The sequence below is a fragment of the Aspergillus caelatus genome (assembly GCF_009193585.1).
Source record: "Aspergillus caelatus strain CBS 763.97 unplaced genomic scaffold BDV27scaffold_444, whole genome shotgun sequence".
Classification (NCBI taxonomy): domain Eukaryota; kingdom Fungi; phylum Ascomycota; class Eurotiomycetes; order Eurotiales; family Aspergillaceae; genus Aspergillus; species Aspergillus caelatus.
In genome coordinates, this window is record NW_022475707.1 from 1 (window position 1) to 16,747 (window position 16,747).

Sequence of the window (16,747 nt, forward strand, 5' to 3'; positions counted from 1 at the left end):
TTTTTTTTAATTCTACTAGCATTGAAAAATGGCGATCCAAGCTTCAGCTACTCGTCTCTTTAAGAGGGCGGCTATCCCCGCATCTCGCCAGTGGCAGAGACAGTTCAGCGCTGCAACCCCGGCACTCAAGGAGATCCAGGATGCCTATATCCTCAGTGCTTCACGAACTCCAACTGCTAAGGTTCGACCCTCCACTCTTTCCTATGCCGTTTACATGTAAACTTACCGTTTATAACAGTTTAATGGGTCGTTCACCTCAGTCTCTGCCCCCGAGCTGGGCGCCGTTGCCATCAAGTCTGCTGTGACCAAGTCCGGACTCCCTGTCGAGAAGATCACCGATGTATACATGGGAAATGTTCTCCAAGGAGCGGTTGGTCAGGCACCGGCTCGCCAGGCTTCTATCTTCGCTGGTTTGTCGCCAACTGTGGAATCCATGACGGTAAACAAAGTGTGTGCATCGGGTCTCAAGGCCGTAGCACTTGCTGCACAGAATATCCAGCTTGGCCTGGCAGACGCCCAAGTTGCTGGAGGAATGGAGAATATGTCTCGTGTCCCTTACTACCTCCCACGTTCCAGCCAGCTTCCACCGTTCGGAGAGATTAAATTGGAGGATGGTCTAATCAAGGATGGTCTGTGGGATGTTTATAACAAGTTCCATATGGGCATCTGTGCCGAAACGACAGCCAAGAAGTACGAGATTTCGAGAGAAGACCAGGATGAATATGCGATTCAGTCTTACCAGCGGGCCCAGAAGGCCTGGAGCGAGAATAAGTTCGCCGATGAGATTGCCCCCGTCACTGTCAAGGGTAAGAAGGGCGAGACCGTTATCGAACGTGATGAAGGATATGAGAATCTGCGGATTGATAAGATGAAAGCCTTGAAGCCCGCCTTTTTAAGGGATGGCACAGGCACAGTCACTGCCGGAAATGCTTCCACCATGAACGATGGGGCGTCAGCTCTGGTTCTGGCTAGCAAGGACTTGGCTCGCGAGTTTGGCCAGGGTAACCGGGCTCTGGCGCGTATCGTGTCTTCTGCGGATGCCGCTATTGACCCCGTGGACTTCCCCGTCGCCCCAGCTAAGGCAGTTCCCATTGCCCTCGAGCGAGCTGGTATCACCAAGGATCAAGTTGCCGTCTGGGAGTTTAATGAGGCATTTGCTGCCGTTATCAAAGCAAATGAGAAGGTTAGTACCCACCACATAAAAGACGACCATTACTGAGTCTAACGTGCTTCTAGATTCTTGGATTGCAGAACGCCCGTGTCAACCCTCTGGGAGGAGCTATTTCTCTGGGACATGCACTCGGAAGCTCAGGATCCCGTATCCTGGTCACCCTTCTCCACCAGCTGCAGCCCGGTGAATATGGTGTGGCTGCAATTTGCAATGGTGGTGGCGCCGCTAGTGCGATGGTTGTCCAGAAGCTGGACCGGGTTGACTAGGGTGATGCCGTAGTTTTGGCCTGTGCAACGGCATATGACATTTTCTTGATTTTATTTCTGATTTGAAAAGCGACAACCGCGATGATTTTATACCCGCATAGGTCTGGACAAAGGATTGGCCAGCCAAAACCTGCATATGTATACTTAGGCGAACCGAGATAGGATATAGGCGACCCGAAATTGATGATTATTTCAAGTTGCTTTGCAGCTGCGCTTTCCAGGATTGCCGCTTTTAGTTACGCACTTGTAGATGTTGCAACACCACGTGATAGATAAACAACATGCCACTTGCCAAGACGCGCGAAATGTCTACGCGCTTAACCTAAAGCGTCACATGAATAACCCGTAGTACGCTTCAGTCTATACAGTCTATATCTGAAGGTTATATCCTAGTGTATACAACCAATCACCCTTGAACCGCCTTGGTGCTATGATGCTGGGTCCATTAGAACTACAGCTTTTCCCTTCCTGTTTCAACTGCATATCATGGTCCGCAGATGGTGAAATTGCTGTAGCGGCAGGGGAATATGTCCAAATATTAGTCAGTGCATCGAATCCTACCTTGCTTGTCAATGAAGCAAAGCACCGTAAAGAATAATGACCATGTCTTAGTAAACAGAGCTAATGACAGACAGACACCGAAGCATACAACAGAGAGGGAGGGAGGAAACGGATCTGGTTCCCAAGCCGCAACCAAAAATTGGAATGTGACACGCATTCGCACGAATGTCTTCACAAACGGGGAATGGCCCATCATACATCCACAAAAGCGGGAAAACTTTTCAATCGGGCCGGAGCAGTCCATAAGCACTGTCGTCGGTTTGGCCTGGTCAGCCCCAGGACTTGCCAAGTATAGGCGCTGTATTTTGGCAGTATTGACTTCCGGTCTGCTTCTATCTTTCTATGATATCAGTCCTCAAGGGAGATGGACACGGGTTGCTATCGTCAACGACTGTTTAAGTTCGTACTTCAAATCCCTTGATGATGAAGAGCTCAGGTTACGGAAGTCTAATATCCGTTCTTTTACGTGGTGTCCGCCTCCCAAAGTTCCGATTGCGGAACAGCATGCCACAAGCTACGCAGTGTCACCTCCTGAAAGCCGCTGGGGCATGCACCTACTCTCGGTCACCAATGACGACAATGATGTGATTCTCTTGCAGGCTCGAAGATCCACAGACCCGACTTCCATAAGCTTATACTCTTTTGAAGTCCTGTCACTTACTTCACTTCATGAGCACACAGAGAATCAAAATGTTCAACCAGGATCGATATTCTCCTCTGCCCTCAGGAACCGCGCCAGGGTGTCTTTCATGTCACCTGGCCCATGGATCTATCAGCCAACCAAAGAAAGTAATGGGGTTTGTTCTGCGATTGGGAATGTGGCTATCACATTGGGGACACAGCTCAAGATGGTCAAACATGTCATAACCTTGATATCGGATAATGACCAGACACGTTCTCCAGTGAAGTACAAGGCCCGATGTGTCTCTGAAGAGAACACATCTTCGTACGGTGGTCTCCTGAACAGTTATCACTTGACTGGGCCTCTGCATTGGCTTTACACAGTAAGTTTGCACTAAGAAATGAGACCACTTTTACTTATAGGTATGCAGGAGGGATCCTCTGAAATTGGTCTTGCCGTAGCTAGCTTTGCTGGAATGATTGCACTACGCTTTACTCGAGCAGCATATCAAGGGGAGAAAGCAGCAAAGAAGGGTATCCAAGTTAAAGAACTACCGTTCTATGAGCCTACTGGAAGTGACATAGGCACTGACTCCCTGAGGCACTGGGAACAGACAAGTGGTGAGATTTGGTTACTCCCGACGAGTATCTGTCGCTAACGGAGACCAGCCATGACTGTTGCTTTGGACGAAGCATCGCAGACACCAATCCTTCATCTCGGCACTGTAGGTGGATACACGGCGACTGTGACACTTTCTGGCATCGAAAGCAACGATGGACCCCCAGAAACGCCTTGGAAGAAACAACTCGATAATGTCCGCGAACAGTTTGACATAGCCCGTGACCTTGGAGGATATACCATCAGCAGAACCTGGGGTCTTGCGTCCTATGAAGGTCTTGTTGTGGCAGCTTTTACACTACATCCAGGAGACACGGTTGAATATCGGACTTCTGCAGAAGAGCGAACAACGCTTGTTTTCTCCCACGCGAATGCAGAACTTACGGAATTTGATGACCTGGCTTTCCCCTATCCCTTACCAGATCGATCACCGGACGCCCTGCGTAGACAAAGAGAAGCTACTTTGGGATATATTCTCTTCGTTGAAGATGGCGACTATAGCAGACTGACATTGAGTCGGAAAATGCTCTATGCAGCAGCTTGCTGCGCCATTGTGGACTCTCAGAACGACACGATATTGTCTCAGGCTCGAAATGCTCTGGAGTGGCTAGCATCAAGTGTAGATGTTGATCTGTCTGATGAGATAGCTAAATGCTCGGTGCCAGGCAGTACGATAGACGCAAAAACTGCAGAGCAGCTAGAGGTTTCAGGCCAACAGATCTTCGAACAATGTGCTATATGCGATGCAGGGCTCTCTTGGTACTCCGCCGCGGAAGCTCAGTGTGCGGCTGGCCATTTGTTTGGTACGTAACTGCTCAATTGAGATCGTGACTTGTGATGATACAAGCGCTAACTGCCAGCGATAGTGCGGTGCGGTGTGACATTTCTGGCTATTCAAGAGCCGGGCCTTTCGAAATTCTGCTCGCGCTGTGGAACAGAATATCTCAGTGAGGACCTTGTGCATGATGAACTTGAACATACCTGTCGAACCCTGTCGGACGCATTCGACACCTGTATATACTGCAGCGGCAAATTCCAAGCCTAGCAGTAAAATTGTCTTTCTTTTTTTTCTCTCTATACTTGTTTCTCTATACTTGTGTTTCTATTGTACAGACTACTGTTTATACCAGCCCTAGAAGCTTTCCGGCTACTGGATTCCATTCGTCATCCCAGCGACGAGTGCTTTCCTTCTGCGCTCCGACGCGCAGTTTGTCAAGCTTACTTGTGTCTCCAAAGAGGTCAACAAGCTCCTCTACGAGTTCATTGGAGCTCCCAAATCCTCTTCCGTTAACACCTTCAGTGACTAATTCCGGCCACGCCTCGAAGCGGTCCCAGCCAACCACTGGCAGACCAGCGCCAAACATATCAACCACCTTCATAGGCAGATCGACACCACTACTGCTTGTGTGTAGACTAACGCCGAGTGACGCGGACGCCAGGAGTTGTGCATAGTCCGAGGTGGTCAGCCAAGCCGTGCGTATCGTCACTTTTTGGAGTTTCCCTGCTTTCTCCAGGTCGGCGATTTGCTTGATATACATTTCCTTCTGTGGGCCCTTGCCCGTTATGATGGCTAGCACCTGGGGCAGTTCCGGCATGGTCGTCGCTGCTAACTCCGAGTATCGACAGAGGGCATCGATAAGCAACGAAAAGTCCTCGTCCGCAGTCCATGACGTTGAACTAACTAGAACACGAAGGGGCCCGGACTTGATCAATGGTCGTACGGAAGCAGCTGCCGGCAAGGATGAGAGAAACTCCTGTCGAACGTTATCATCGAGTATAGGTCGGAAATGGTTGGCTGGTCGATCATGCAGCGGTAGGATAGGTGCCTCCAGTAGGAACTCTTTCTTCAGAACAGACGCCATGACTGTTGTGACGCACAAATGTGCCGTGGCGTATTTCCCGAAAAACTTCTCATACCATTTCGACAGTTTGACCAACAGATGACCATCTCCAAGTTTTAACGCCAGGATGGAGTAGCCGAAATTATGCCAATCGATTATAAGGCTCGTTTGACGAAGAAAGCAGGTTACGGATGCGACCGCTAGAGTTGGAATAGATGGAGGGTTCTATGCGATATGAGCCTCTGGTAAGCGTGGGTTGTGTTGAAAGTTATGCGACGTCGAGGACCAACCTGAACAAGGAGCCACTTCACTGGTCGCGTGCGATAGGCTAGTGACCACCACAAACATGCAACCTGGAAGAGGACCTTCAACGGACCAAATACTAGGAAAAGAAGCTTGTTGCTGGTTTGAAGACAGGCTGGGTGTGGGGGAAGTGCAACGATTGAGATTCTGGGGTCGGAAGAGATATCGGGATGAACTTCTGACTCTATGGGTGAGGGTTAGAACGTTTGTGAAGTAGGTGATTATGATGGGGAATCCCTCCATACCATGATAACCAATGATTTCTACTTGACCTCCCCCTTTGGCAATGCTCAGCGCATGATACTGCATGCGCGGACTGCGACCGATATCTCCGAGGACGAGGATCTGTACGGTTGTTTTGGGATCAGTAGAGGCATCCTGTGCTGTCGAGCGTTTCGGCGCATATTGTGAGGGTAGTAGAAGTATGAAGAGGGTGACTGCGGTGGAGATGTAGAAAGCGAAGCTGATGAAGGACTCAATCATGGTGAGCGGTTAAAGGATAGGGGGAATTAGACAAATTGAATATCAATCATAATGCAAGAGAGGTCAATTGACTATCTTGAGACCATGGAGGGTTTTCACTGTATGCCGGTGAGGTGTTTGGAAGATCAGCAGGAGCTCTGATCCTGTAAAGGTGGTGCAGGATGACGATCGGTTGCTAGACGGAGTAAACATGGCCCGGTCCTCTTCCCCCCCCCCCACACTCCATCAGATCAACCGCGCGGCTATGCTGCAAGGGCAAGAGATTATGGACCTGCAATGCAGTTGATTACCAGATTGGGGATCAGCAGCACAGTTTCTTATTGGATAATGACTGGATTGAGGTTCCCACTTCAAGTTGAACCTGGACATTGTACTAGTACGTAGTTGATTTATTTTAATTTTATATTTCTGTTTTCTTCATAAAAATTCTATGTCAGTACAGAGTAATTCTTGATCTGGAGGTGCGGAGATAACAAACCGAGGGAGCACGATCACGTGGCCCGTTGTTATCGCCTGCAGATCGCATCTGGAGGTCCCCCATTGCCACTCCCATTGTTCACCAAGCTTGTTTCTGCATCAAGTCTGCTTGTTATCCCTGGCGCTATGCCGTGTCCCTTGCCTCAATCGACCGGTTGGATATCTTTTTTGAGCTGCTAAAGCTCCCCTAACACCCCCATTCCTTGATTGCTCTCCTCCGCCTCCTCGACCTCTCCGCCTCCTGTCTGCTTGATCGTCGCTGAACCGATTCTCTGCGAATCAGGTGTCGCACACCGAGACCATGTCAACGGGCGCTCCTGTGTCCAGTGTGGATACAATTGCTCCCACATTATCGACACAGGGACATTATAAGCCCACTCCTAGTCGTGGTCATTCACGCTCCAAACGCTGGTCGCAGGGGCCGATCTCCTATTCTGCCTCTGATGCAGCTTCTACTCAACAGTCGCAGCCATTGACTGGACCGACATACGTCAACGGGAATGCATCGAGCTCGTGGCATGGACACCAACATTCACACTCACACTCTTCAAGTCATGGCGAACCGTGGGGCAAGTCCGACCACGCCAATGGTCGTCACTCACACACATCGAAACATAGCCATTCTGGTAGCGTAACGGGGCTGGTACCAGATACGCCTATCACTTTGTCAAATCCCCAGTCATTGAGGAAGTGAGTACGTTCATATCCTGTGTTGGTATCGCCTGTTAACGGCCGTTTAGTCATGAAATGCTCGCCGGAGCCCTGATGGCTATGCCATGGATTGCCATTTCGTGGTATTATATACACCATGCACAATGGTCGGATTCGCAACTGGCAACTGATGATGAAAATACCGCATCTTCACGCATAGGGCATTTAGATCAAATTCCGTTGAGGACATGTATCTTGACCGCCGTAACAATGATCATATTAGGAGGAGGGCAGCTACTTCGAATAGCCCAACGGGATAGAAGTGATTCACTAATCGCATTACCCAAACTCCATTCGAAAACTGTTACTGCTTCGTTTGTGCAAATGTGCTCAATTGCACTACCTATCTATGCGGCGCTCAAGGTAGGGGGATTTCTTGTCGCATTTGTACTTGCTCTGGCAATAGCATCCGGGGTACCGACAATTGCACGAGGCTATGACCCCCAAGATAGCAAAGGACGGCTGAGTCAAAAGAAACTGACAATCGGTATCATCGCGACTGTGGTCGTGTTGAGCTTCTTGGGAATGAATACCTCTTGGGACGCAGAGCCCTTTTTGGGCTATGTATCATTGCTTGTCTCGGTTTTTGTTTTTCGCCCGCCTTTCTTGGTCTTCACACTTGACCCTGCCTATGACCCAGTAGTATCCCAGGAGAAACATTCAAGAACGGAATCGTTTAGTGTTTCGCCTAGCGACCCCATGCTTATTGCTCTTCTTGGGTTGCTCCTAGCAGTTGGCACGGCTGTTGTCGGGGGCTTATCTTTCCAATTTGCGGATATGATGTATATATTCGCAGCTGCCGGTGGTTTTGCAGCATGCTTAATGTATGTGGCACCGGCAAACTTACGCTCGCCGCACAAGATTGGTCTTGCCATTGCAACTGGTGGCGCCGCCCTGCTATGCGCACCACCACCGCGCGACGGTGTTTATGTGGCTTTTGTCTTCCAGGGGATCCTTGCTGGGATCGCGGTTCTCGCCTCTAGGTTTGATGATAGACAGTTGCGCTCGGTGATGCAAGCCCACAATCATCATCACCATCACCACGCTCACTCTAATGATGATGCGTCGCACATCACGAAGCTCATCATCCGCTATAGTGAACCATATCCACTACTGTACAGCATTCTTAAAGAGAGTGACTCTCGTCGGATCTTCTATTTTATGACGTAAGACCGCTGTTTCTCGTATATTCCATTATGACTAACCTTGCTAGTCTTAATTTTGCGTTTATGCTCGTTCAGCTCTCCTACGGATTTATCACAGGTTCATTGGGACTCCTCAGTGATAGCATCCATATGTTCTTTGACTGTCTCGCGCTTGTTGTTGGCCTCTGCGCCGCCGTTATGAGTAAATGGCCACCCAGCGCAAGATTTCCTTACGGATATGGTAAAGTAGACACACTGTCTGGGTTTGCTAACGGCATTTTCCTCATGTGAGTGGCCACCCGCTCATTATCAGATTTTATCGCTGATTTTGTCTCTAGGATCATCAGTATCGAGATCATCTACGAAGCGGTGGAAAGGCTATCATCGGGCAGCCAGATGCACCGTATCGGAGAGCTCTTGGTAGTTAGTGCTGCCGGACTCGCCGTGAATCTTGTGGGTATCATGGCGTTTGACCATGCGCATCACGGACATGACCATGGCCATGATCATTCACATGACAATGAGAACATGCACGGGATCTTTCTCCACATTCTCGCTGACACCCTTGGTTCCGTCGCCGTTGTGATATCGACGATTCTCGTACACTACTCTGGCTGGTCAGGGTACGATCCCATTGCGTCCTGCATGATTGCTATCTTGATTTTTGCCTCTGCAGTGCCGCTAGTCAGCAGCACGGCCAAGAAATTGCTCCTCACCCTTCCGGCCGACGTCGAGTACAATGTCCGCGAGGCGCTAGCTGGCGTGAGCACCTTACGAGGTGTTGTAGGGTACACAGTTCCCAAGTTCTGGCTCGACGATACGGCAAAATCAGATCACGATCACGGCTGTAGCCATGGCCATAGTCACGGTCACGGTCACAGCCACAGCCATAGCCATAGCCAGCACGATCACGATCACGATCACGACCATGGCCATGGGCACAACCACTCGCACTCCCATTCTCACTCCCATTCTCACTCCCATTCTCACTCTCACTCTCACTCTCACTCTCACTCTCACTCTCACTCTCATTCCCACCCTCACAGCCACGACCATGATCACGCACACGAAAAGGCCAACTCCAATGTTCTGGGCGTAATCCATGTAATCGCGTCCCGCGGCTCCGACCTCGAAGACGTGCGCCAACGGACCGTCGATTTCCTCCGAGAAAAGGGCATGGATATCCTGGTCCAAGTAGAGCGGGAAGGTGACGGACGATGCTGGTGCGGAGGCGGAGGGAACAAGAGCTCTTAGTCCCACCATAGACCGTGGCAGTTAGATTGTTCTTCTATTGTCTTGACTGATGTTACGTAGTACATATCATGACACTATAGTTGGATGTATATTTGCAATGAAGCTGTTGATGCATTACGTTTTCTGTGGTTATATTGTGAATTGCCCAAAGCCCCTTGATATACTCGGGAATACCAATAATAAAGAACCCTCATACCTGAAACCGATATAAATCCCTAGCTATACTCGAGAACTCAAACAAAGCCAAACCGGGAAACCAGGTCAAAACAAAAACCGATCAAAGTTTCACAATAAAGCACTATAACCATTTATCTAACCCACCAAAACCACCCCACAATACACACTCTCGACGCACTCTCCATACAAAAAGATAGAAGATTCTACAATTTACAACACCCAGCTCCCCTACCCGAAGCCTTCCCACCCTCCTCAAAAAGAACACTCTTATTCCGCTCCTGTGTCGAAACAGCCACATCCAACGCCGGGTTCCCCGTAAAGAAGTTCACCGGCTTCAAACCAACCACCATCTTATCCACAGGCATGACAGGCCAGTCCTCAATGCGGGGGTTATGGGTAGACCCGAAGGTATGCCAGACCACAATATCCTGATTACGGACACTCGAATCTGAACTAGACTGCCTACGGCGGGATTCAATGGCAGACGCAATTCCCTCGCCGCCGGCAGATTGCATGGTATGTCTGCCCGCAGGGAAGAATTCATCGTCGTTGTAGCGGGTGACCCAGACGGCGTGGGAGGCGAACTCGGATCGTTTAGCGTGGTAGGAGGTCGGGTCTGCGAGAAGCATTTGGGAGTAGCAGGGGAGGAGTTTGAAGGCGATTGGGGTACCTGTAATTGGGTTTATGGAGTGTTCGTTGATGATTTTGAAGGTGCGATTTTTTGTGAAGTCGAGGTCGTGGCCTGATTCGTGTTCGATTGTTTGGTGGGTTGTTGTGTAGCCTATCCCGAAGGGATTGGGAGTTGAGGGGTCGGTTAGGGGCATGGGGATTGATTCTTCGACTTGGAGGGAGTTGGAGTGGCCGTTTAGGGCCGGGTCTATACGGAGGCAGAAGAGGTGTTGGTGGTATGGGGCTAGGACGCCTGGGGCGACGATGGTGCCGTAGGAGACTTTGTCGGCGATGTTGATGGGGCAGGTGGAGAGGATACCCGTGGCGCGGACTTCGTAGTGAATTGAGGCATCTTGGCCGAAGTAGAAGGCGAAGATGTATTCGTAATTGCTGACTGTGATGATAGTTTGGAGGACTAAGACGCGGGCGCGGGTGACTACTGCGTTCTGGGTGCGGAAGTTGGTGTGTTTCCAGAGGATCCCATCGTCTTGTTCGTGGCAGCAGATGACGTTGGGGAGTTTCAGTGGTACTCCTGAGTTGGTGTTGTGCCAGCCGTCGAAATATTTGATTAGGCCTAGGCAATCACAGCCCAGACGCAAGTTGTTGGCGTTGATGCCGGCACCGTCGTTTCCTAGATCGAAAGCTGCCTTGCGAGGATATGGGGCGCGGGGGTCTCCGTAGGGTACGAACATTTCAGCTAGAGATAGACGGTAGAAGAGACTACGGCCGCCATAGCGAATATCATGCAGGGTCAAGCCTTCGCGGTAGTTGAACCCTACATGCATGCGCCATTTCTCCCAGGTCACAACGTTACCCTCGACGTTGAATGAGGGACCTTCGGGCTGGACCACCTGGTATGGTTTGGTGGTTGTGCGCGGTGGTGGTCGCAGGCTTGGGTGGTATTCGCTTGCCTCGGTGGAATGAATCTTGCGTTGGTCATATGGCTGTGGGTGGTCGTGGATACGCTCGTCTGACGATGATGGAAGCTGGTATATCTTGATCACCTGAAGTTGTTCGGAGACTTCTGCGCATAGATCCAGCGGGTAGGCGTAGTAGTTGGCATCAGGATTGTGAAGCAAGCGCATATAGAACCAACACTATTACATGAAGTTGTCAGTTCTCGAAATTTTAGTCAGGCATTAACTATAAAGGCAGTATATTCACCATCGTTAAACGCTCGGACATGTCGTTCGTACCGTCGGTAGCGTACGCCCAAGGTTCGACAATGACTGTTGCTCCTGTGGGCAGCTTGAGCTTCTTGATCTCCTCTTGAATTCTTGCATCGGCTAAGCAGGCTTGCTCAACTGACTTCATGTATTCAGAGTCAATGTAAGAATGCTTCCCTGCGAGATGTTCTTCTTTGATAACGGCCGCATGGTCAAGATCGATCAGCAGCTCAATTAGTTTGTTCTTCGATTCGCTGTGAATAACCACTTGTACGCGAGCTACCCGAGTTGGGCGTGCATCTAGCGGCTGCCCAGAGTGTTCCTTTTCTAGAAAGTGAATCATGTCTTGCTTGGGGGGTTCCCTTAGTGTTATCACACGAAAGATGGGGCTCTCTCCAGGTAATGTAGAGCGTGTGATGTCTGCGGCCTGCTCTCGGTCAACAGCGATCTTCTAAGTAATAGGAAAAGCCTACCTTGGAGATCTCTCTGGGTGTCAGAGGATCGAATGGGTGTATTGACAGAGTCATTGTGCTTGGATTCAAATATTCAACGCAGCAACAGCGGACAATATCTAAAACAAGTTGTCCGAGTGCAGTATTTGCTCTGTCTCAAAGAGTCAAGATGTGTGTCTGTTTTGAGTAGAATTGTGTCAAACGAAGGTGTTTAAATACGATGAGGGTTCCTTATCATCGCATCAACTCCGCAGCACTTCCCCCACTGCCAAGAGAGCAGGTGTCCGCTACGGTTAAGATTAACCGGGACGCGGAGGCGGATCTTCAACCCTAAAGGCTAAGCTTCCAGGACTCTCCCCACCGCCTCGCCTCGAACATCCCTTAGCGGACATGAGCTTGAGAAGGAATCCTCGTGCATTTGGGCTATAGAGGAAAGGCTCTAACCATCACGCAATAGGTATTATACCTTCAAAGGCTACGGCTCGCTCAATCTCCGCTTTAGTTCAAGCTTTAGACGTCGGATTTAATTCCGAGCAACTTAGAATTATGCGCATCACACACCGTAGACCGGCATTTCCCTGTCTTGGTTCCATCAAAACGATAATTATTTCCCCATTGCCTCTGCTTCTCTGCAGACTCTTTTGCTTTTTAGTTTCGACTCTGAGAGGACCGTAATAAGGGACAGAATCGACCGGGACTCATCCACCCAATATGGCAGTTAAGGCAAGGTGTCCATATAACTGTGACCTCTACACCATGCATCGTTCAGAATCCAAACACACGGAATTAAGGGAGATGAACAGCTTAGACTGAACTTGAAATAGTTTCAGGCATCGAACTAGGTTCATATATAGGTGATACGGGCCAGCAATTACTAATGCCGCCGATACGTGCATCAGTCTGGCGTCATTGCAGGCCGTCCCTTTATTGTAATCACTCCTGGATATTCAATGAATGATGACTAGTGTTAGCTAATTCATGGTTTATAGTTCATTGTGGATCTCTGTTCTGCCATGTTGCTAGGCTCGAGATTCTAGGGGTGGAGTTTCAGCCTCGTGCTTTAGTTCAAGAAGCCCTCTGATGACGAGAAGGATGGGGCTCTCTGTATACAATCCAGCTGCGAAGGAATAAACCCAAGAGATTCTACCAGGTGAAGTGTGTCTTTGCCACCAATGCAGTTGCCATGGGATAGTCAGCCAAAGTGAGCACTGCTACCCATTCCAAGAAAGGAGAAAATAGCTTTTGGCCCGTACCTGGCGGCCCCCCTTAAAGACCCAGTTTCTGTTTCGGCCATAACACCGCCTCCTCCCACCGGGCATCACCCGCCTGCAGTGCAACCAATATCTCGGAAACAAGGGCGGAGCCGGACTTCCGAGCCCACCATGTCTTTCCATCAAGCTCGGCGAGTAAAACACCCCAATGCATAAGAACAAGCAAAGCAAGCGGCTGGCGACGACAAACGACATGAACAAACTCCTTATCGACGCCAGCAAGCCAAGACAAGACGGACGCTGCATCTTGTTCATGATTGTAGCGAGCAAAGCAGCGACGAAGATGAGAGATGGCATCTTTGATGATGCTATGTTGGTCTGGCTCGATGCTGGACAGGAGTGTATCGTTTAGATCGGCTAGACGGGTTAAAGCAGCCTCAGTTCCAGCATCCAGCGGGGTTCCAGATTTCTCAAAGAAACCGTTCTTCGAAGCAAATAGGTTATTTTCCAGCCAGGACCGCGTGATCGCGAAAATCTTGGCCACGCCTTTTAGTAACTCGAATACAAATATGAGGTTCTCGGTCAGGCTAGAGTTTTCACCTCTGGAGCCTGGTAAACGGGGAAGAGCGATGCAGATCATGATGGTGATGACGGAATGGGCAAATACAGCGTCACAGTTGAGTGGGGTTAGATTGGTAATTGCGTGTCGGAAGGGTGCAAGCCCCTGGTTATGATATTCCAGGGCCGTATCAATATATGACAAAGCTTCTGGTGGTTCTAAAGCCGAGGCCATATGCAGGGAGGCTACTGCTAGGATTCCACTCATGAGAAAGTCATGCTCCAGAGCTTTGCGTGGCATGATAATTTGCCATACATAGTGGTCTGATTCTTTATTGCAAAAGCTCTGATATGTATCAGTGGAGAATTTATGTATCAGCTCTAGTTCCCGCTTGCGAGAATAGGTAAATGGAACGTTAGCAGCTGCACCAGCGAAGGGATGACCGGCTCCATCCGAGGTCTGGCCCTGTCCGGGATGTATGGAGTTCGGACTTGCAGATGAAGAAATGGCTATGCTGCGTGCTGCGGGAGTGTTCAAGTAAGTGCAGCGAAGTTCTCTGGTGACGCAATTTGAACATGGCGGGCCCTTTTCGTCGCACTATATGATGTTAGGAGGAGAGGGTATATATTTATGCTAAAAAGAAGACCAATTGGAGCTTAAGTTTCTTTAGCTAATCATAGTGGAGATATGATTGGATATGGATTGAGAAAAGCGCCGGGGAGGAGTGGGAAGTATGTTCCGTTAAGAATCATGGTAGGATTGGGTACACGGGTGGATCAACCGAGAAAATTACCTACCTTGACTCTCCTCTTCTTGCACTGATCACAGCCATTGCGCGATTTCGTATGGGCCCTACGTGGCATGGTCGATCCACAAGAGAATAAAGTACATTGGACACTAGTAGGAGATTTCCTGTGACCGGGAACCACGTGGAAGAACACGTGGGGACACGTGGGGAAAATTTCCGTGGGAGTTAAATGATGTCACGTGGCTCCCGCCAGAGCTGTTGGGTATTAAATCTTGTTATGAGGATAAAGACTGCTGTCCTCCTTTTCTGAAAGGACACTTACTGTTCATTCAAAGCCCGAATGAGGCCATGACGCAGCGGGGTCTTGGCTCCCCACTGCGGCCGCTACTCCATAGTACATACATTGTCTCGTTCAGGATGCACTACGTACTCTGTATACTGTACATACAGTACAACGCCTTTATCTCTTTGGATTGTGACTTCACTACGTGTGTATAGAGGTTTACCAGAGGTCTTGGACAGTAAGCATGGCTTACAAATATAAGCAAATGTGTCAGCCTGGTGTCAAATCTCGGTGTTCCTTTGAGCAACATAGCCCATCGAGCTTACGGATCAACGAATCAGTTAGGGCCCGCGATCAAAAATTAGAAGACAGAGTGGGTCTGCGAAAACGAATGCGAGAGCGAGAGCGAATGCGAGCCAATTGGATATCCCAAAGCATATTATTCTCCTTACGGGAAGCAGGAATTTGCCGATAGGATCCACTCAAGTCATGGCAATCGGGGAAAAGAAAACGGGACTCTAAAATATTACATTAAATATATATGAGGCGCCAGCCATGGAGTTGTGTCAACAGTCTCTTCTCTCCCTGATTCTTTATCTTGTTCGACCAGATGCCACCTCAATCTATTCATATATTCTTTCGTTCCTAGCGCCTGTCGTTCTTTTCCCGGCTCTTTTTCTTTACTCTTCTTATATATACATATGATAATTTTTAAACCCTGACCAAAATGGCCAGCTACCAAACCTGTACAGAAGTCACGCCCTTGTGCCCCGTCGAAGCTACAACATACGGTTACTATCCCAACTATGGTGGCAACATCTTCTTCACGGTCTTCTATGGCCTCTGCGGCGTGTTTCAACTCGGGTTCGGCATTTACTTCCGCTCGTGGACGCTGATGGTGGCACTGGTGGTCGGCACACTTCTCGAGATGGCGGGCTATATCGGTCGTGTACTGATGAATAAGAACCCTTGGGATGGCGGCGCATTTAAGTTGCAAATTGTGGCGATTATCTTAGGGCCAACATTCATCGCTGCGGGCATCTACCTCACCCTGAAGCATATCATCCTTTCGCTGGGACCGGAACACTCGCGCCTCAAACCGAAATTGTTCACCTGGATTTTCATCGGCTGTGACATCGGGTCTCTGATTTTACAAGCTGCCGGTGGTGGTGTGGCAGCAGCTGCTGGGAGTGATCAACGGGATCTTCTCAATGCGGGAAATGATATTATCATCACGGGTATTGCGTTCCAGGTCGCGACCATGTCTGTTTGTGGACTGTTAGCACTGGACTTTTTCATCCGTTACCTTCGGCGTGGCTCGGGAGAGAAGGCACTGGACGCTACAAATGGACGGAACAATATCAAGCTGGTGGTTATCGCAGATACCTTTGCTTACTTTACCGTTCTGATTCGGTGTATCTATCGGTAAGTCTTTCAGGGACGATGGGGATCGCTTTTACTGACGTGATGTGCAGTATCCCGGAGATGGCAGGTGGATGGGGAAACCCCTTGATGCAAAAGGAGGACGAGTTTCTGGTTCTGGATGGAATGTGAGTATCCCGTGGATTTCTCCCAACCATGCGGATTGCTAATCTCAACAGGATGGTTGCCCTTGCGGTATTGGCCCTGACAGTTTTTCACCCTGGGCTCTTCCTCCCATCATTAAGGAAGGGTAACAAGAACGTGGAAGCTGCCTGATATACTCATCATATACGACTAAAGATACCCCATGTATGACAACAGAAACAAACACTTAAGATAGATGCAGATAGATATATTCATCTCGTTCAGAAACTGAACATATGCTGGCAGCGCTACGCTGCAGTATGGCCGGGTAAATATGAAACAACGGCAATGCAAAATGAACAAGTCCAAATTTCAACTCCGGGCCGACATCACGTAACTCCAGGGGAGACAGAGAACTTAGATAAACGGAAAATAAGAACGTCGCGGAGACAAAGAGCTGGCGCTACTCGATAGACTATGTAGTCTATCATGCGAAGGGGAAAAAAAGAAAAGAAAAAAAAAAA

General features: G+C 49.4%; 7 protein-coding genes across 7 annotated transcripts; 4 read left to right on the forward strand and 3 right to left on the reverse strand.

Annotated features, from left to right (window-relative positions):
* BDV27DRAFT_139217 (thiolase family protein) lies at positions 1 to 1,644 on the forward strand. The gene is made up of 3 exons (XM_032069405.1): positions 1 to 181; positions 239 to 1,183; positions 1,237 to 1,644. Exons 1-3 carry the CDS (start codon positions 29 to 31, stop codon positions 1,435 to 1,437), a joined length of 1,299 nt encoding a protein of 432 aa, XP_031920584.1. The 5' UTR covers positions 1 to 28; the 3' UTR covers positions 1,438 to 1,644.
* Positions 1,645 to 1,870: 226 nt separating this feature from the next.
* BDV27DRAFT_151271 (uncharacterized protein) lies at positions 1,871 to 4,283 on the forward strand (the record flags this gene model as incomplete). Its single annotated transcript, XM_032071340.1, has 5 exons — positions 1,871 to 1,982; positions 2,092 to 3,002; positions 3,051 to 3,240; positions 3,289 to 4,041; positions 4,105 to 4,283. 5 exons carry the CDS (start codon positions 1,871 to 1,873, stop codon positions 4,281 to 4,283), a joined length of 2,145 nt encoding a protein of 714 aa, XP_031920585.1.
* Positions 4,232 to 6,026, reverse strand: BDV27DRAFT_84934 (chitobiosyldiphosphodolichol beta-1,4 mannosyltransferase). Its single transcript, XM_032077772.1, has 3 exons — positions 5,628 to 6,026; positions 5,370 to 5,566; positions 4,232 to 5,304 (listed from the first exon to the last, which is right to left on the reverse strand). Exons 1-3 carry the CDS (start codon positions 5,863 to 5,865, stop codon positions 4,360 to 4,362), a joined length of 1,380 nt encoding a protein of 459 aa, XP_031920586.1. The 5' UTR covers positions 5,866 to 6,026; the 3' UTR covers positions 4,232 to 4,359.
* A 402-nt stretch (positions 6,027 to 6,428) lies between these two features.
* BDV27DRAFT_139223 (metal cation transporter MSC2) lies at positions 6,429 to 9,604 on the forward strand. Its single transcript, XM_032069407.1, has 4 exons — positions 6,429 to 7,032; positions 7,083 to 8,219; positions 8,267 to 8,485; positions 8,537 to 9,604. The coding sequence occupies exons 1-4, from the start codon at positions 6,644 to 6,646 to the stop codon at positions 9,450 to 9,452; spliced, it is 2,661 nt and encodes an 886-aa protein (XP_031920587.1). The 5' UTR covers positions 6,429 to 6,643; the 3' UTR covers positions 9,453 to 9,604.
* A 228-nt stretch (positions 9,605 to 9,832) lies between these two features.
* On the reverse strand, positions 9,833 to 12,107 carry BDV27DRAFT_170473 (copper amine oxidase; the record flags this gene model as incomplete). The annotated part of the gene is made up of 3 exons (XM_032075308.1): positions 11,938 to 12,107; positions 11,463 to 11,891; positions 9,833 to 11,395 (listed from the first exon to the last, which is right to left on the reverse strand). The coding sequence occupies exons 1-3, from the start codon at positions 11,989 to 11,991 to the stop codon at positions 9,833 to 9,835; spliced, it is 2,046 nt and encodes a 681-aa protein (XP_031920588.1). The 5' UTR covers positions 11,992 to 12,107.
* Positions 12,108 to 12,856: 749 nt separating this feature from the next.
* BDV27DRAFT_139228 (Zn(II)2Cys6 transcription factor domain-containing protein) lies at positions 12,857 to 14,678 on the reverse strand. The gene is made up of 2 exons (XM_032069408.1): positions 14,484 to 14,678; positions 12,857 to 14,283 (listed from the first exon to the last, which is right to left on the reverse strand). The coding sequence occupies exons 1-2, from the start codon at positions 14,547 to 14,549 to the stop codon at positions 13,183 to 13,185; spliced, it is 1,167 nt and encodes a 388-aa protein (XP_031920589.1). The 5' UTR covers positions 14,550 to 14,678; the 3' UTR covers positions 12,857 to 13,182.
* A 655-nt stretch (positions 14,679 to 15,333) lies between these two features.
* BDV27DRAFT_84955 (RTA1 domain-containing protein) lies at positions 15,334 to 16,747 on the forward strand. The gene is made up of 3 exons (XM_032077773.1): positions 15,334 to 16,142; positions 16,193 to 16,267; positions 16,319 to 16,747. The coding sequence occupies exons 1-3, from the start codon at positions 15,445 to 15,447 to the stop codon at positions 16,413 to 16,415; spliced, it is 870 nt and encodes a 289-aa protein (XP_031920590.1). The 5' UTR covers positions 15,334 to 15,444; the 3' UTR covers positions 16,416 to 16,747.

Coding starts and splice junctions, on each gene's coding strand:
- BDV27DRAFT_139228 (XM_032069408.1), bottom strand. CDS start 14,549: ATGCCACGTAGGGCCCATACGAAATCGCGCAATGGCTGTGATCAGTGC. Junction 14,284..14,483: donor GCAAGAAGAGGAGAGTCAAG/GTAGGTAATTTT, acceptor AACATCATATAG/TGCGACGAAAAGGGCCCGCC.
- BDV27DRAFT_139223 (XM_032069407.1), top strand. CDS start 6,644: ATGTCAACGGGCGCTCCTGTGTCCAGTGTGGATACAATTGCTCCCACA. Junction 7,033..7,082: donor AATCCCCAGTCATTGAGGAA/GTGAGTACGTTC, acceptor ACGGCCGTTTAG/TCATGAAATGCTCGCCGGAG. Junction 8,486..8,536: donor GCTAACGGCATTTTCCTCAT/GTGAGTGGCCAC, acceptor TTTTGTCTCTAG/GATCATCAGTATCGAGATCA.
- BDV27DRAFT_139217 (XM_032069405.1), top strand. CDS start 29: ATGGCGATCCAAGCTTCAGCTACTCGTCTCTTTAAGAGGGCGGCTATC. Junction 182..238: donor CACGAACTCCAACTGCTAAG/GTTCGACCCTCC, acceptor CGTTTATAACAG/TTTAATGGGTCGTTCACCTC. Junction 1,184..1,236: donor TTATCAAAGCAAATGAGAAG/GTTAGTACCCAC, acceptor ACGTGCTTCTAG/ATTCTTGGATTGCAGAACGC.
- BDV27DRAFT_84934 (XM_032077772.1), bottom strand. CDS start 5,865: ATGATTGAGTCCTTCATCAGCTTCGCTTTCTACATCTCCACCGCAGTC. Junction 5,567..5,627: donor AGAAATCATTGGTTATCATG/GTATGGAGGGAT, acceptor CCTCACCCATAG/AGTCAGAAGTTCATCCCGAT. Junction 5,305..5,369: donor TGAAGTGGCTCCTTGTTCAG/GTTGGTCCTCGA, acceptor CATATCGCATAG/AACCCTCCATCTATTCCAAC.
- BDV27DRAFT_84955 (XM_032077773.1), top strand. CDS start 15,445: ATGGCCAGCTACCAAACCTGTACAGAAGTCACGCCCTTGTGCCCCGTC. Junction 16,143..16,192: donor CTGATTCGGTGTATCTATCG/GTAAGTCTTTCA, acceptor CGTGATGTGCAG/TATCCCGGAGATGGCAGGTG. Junction 16,268..16,318: donor TTTCTGGTTCTGGATGGAAT/GTGAGTATCCCG, acceptor TAATCTCAACAG/GATGGTTGCCCTTGCGGTAT.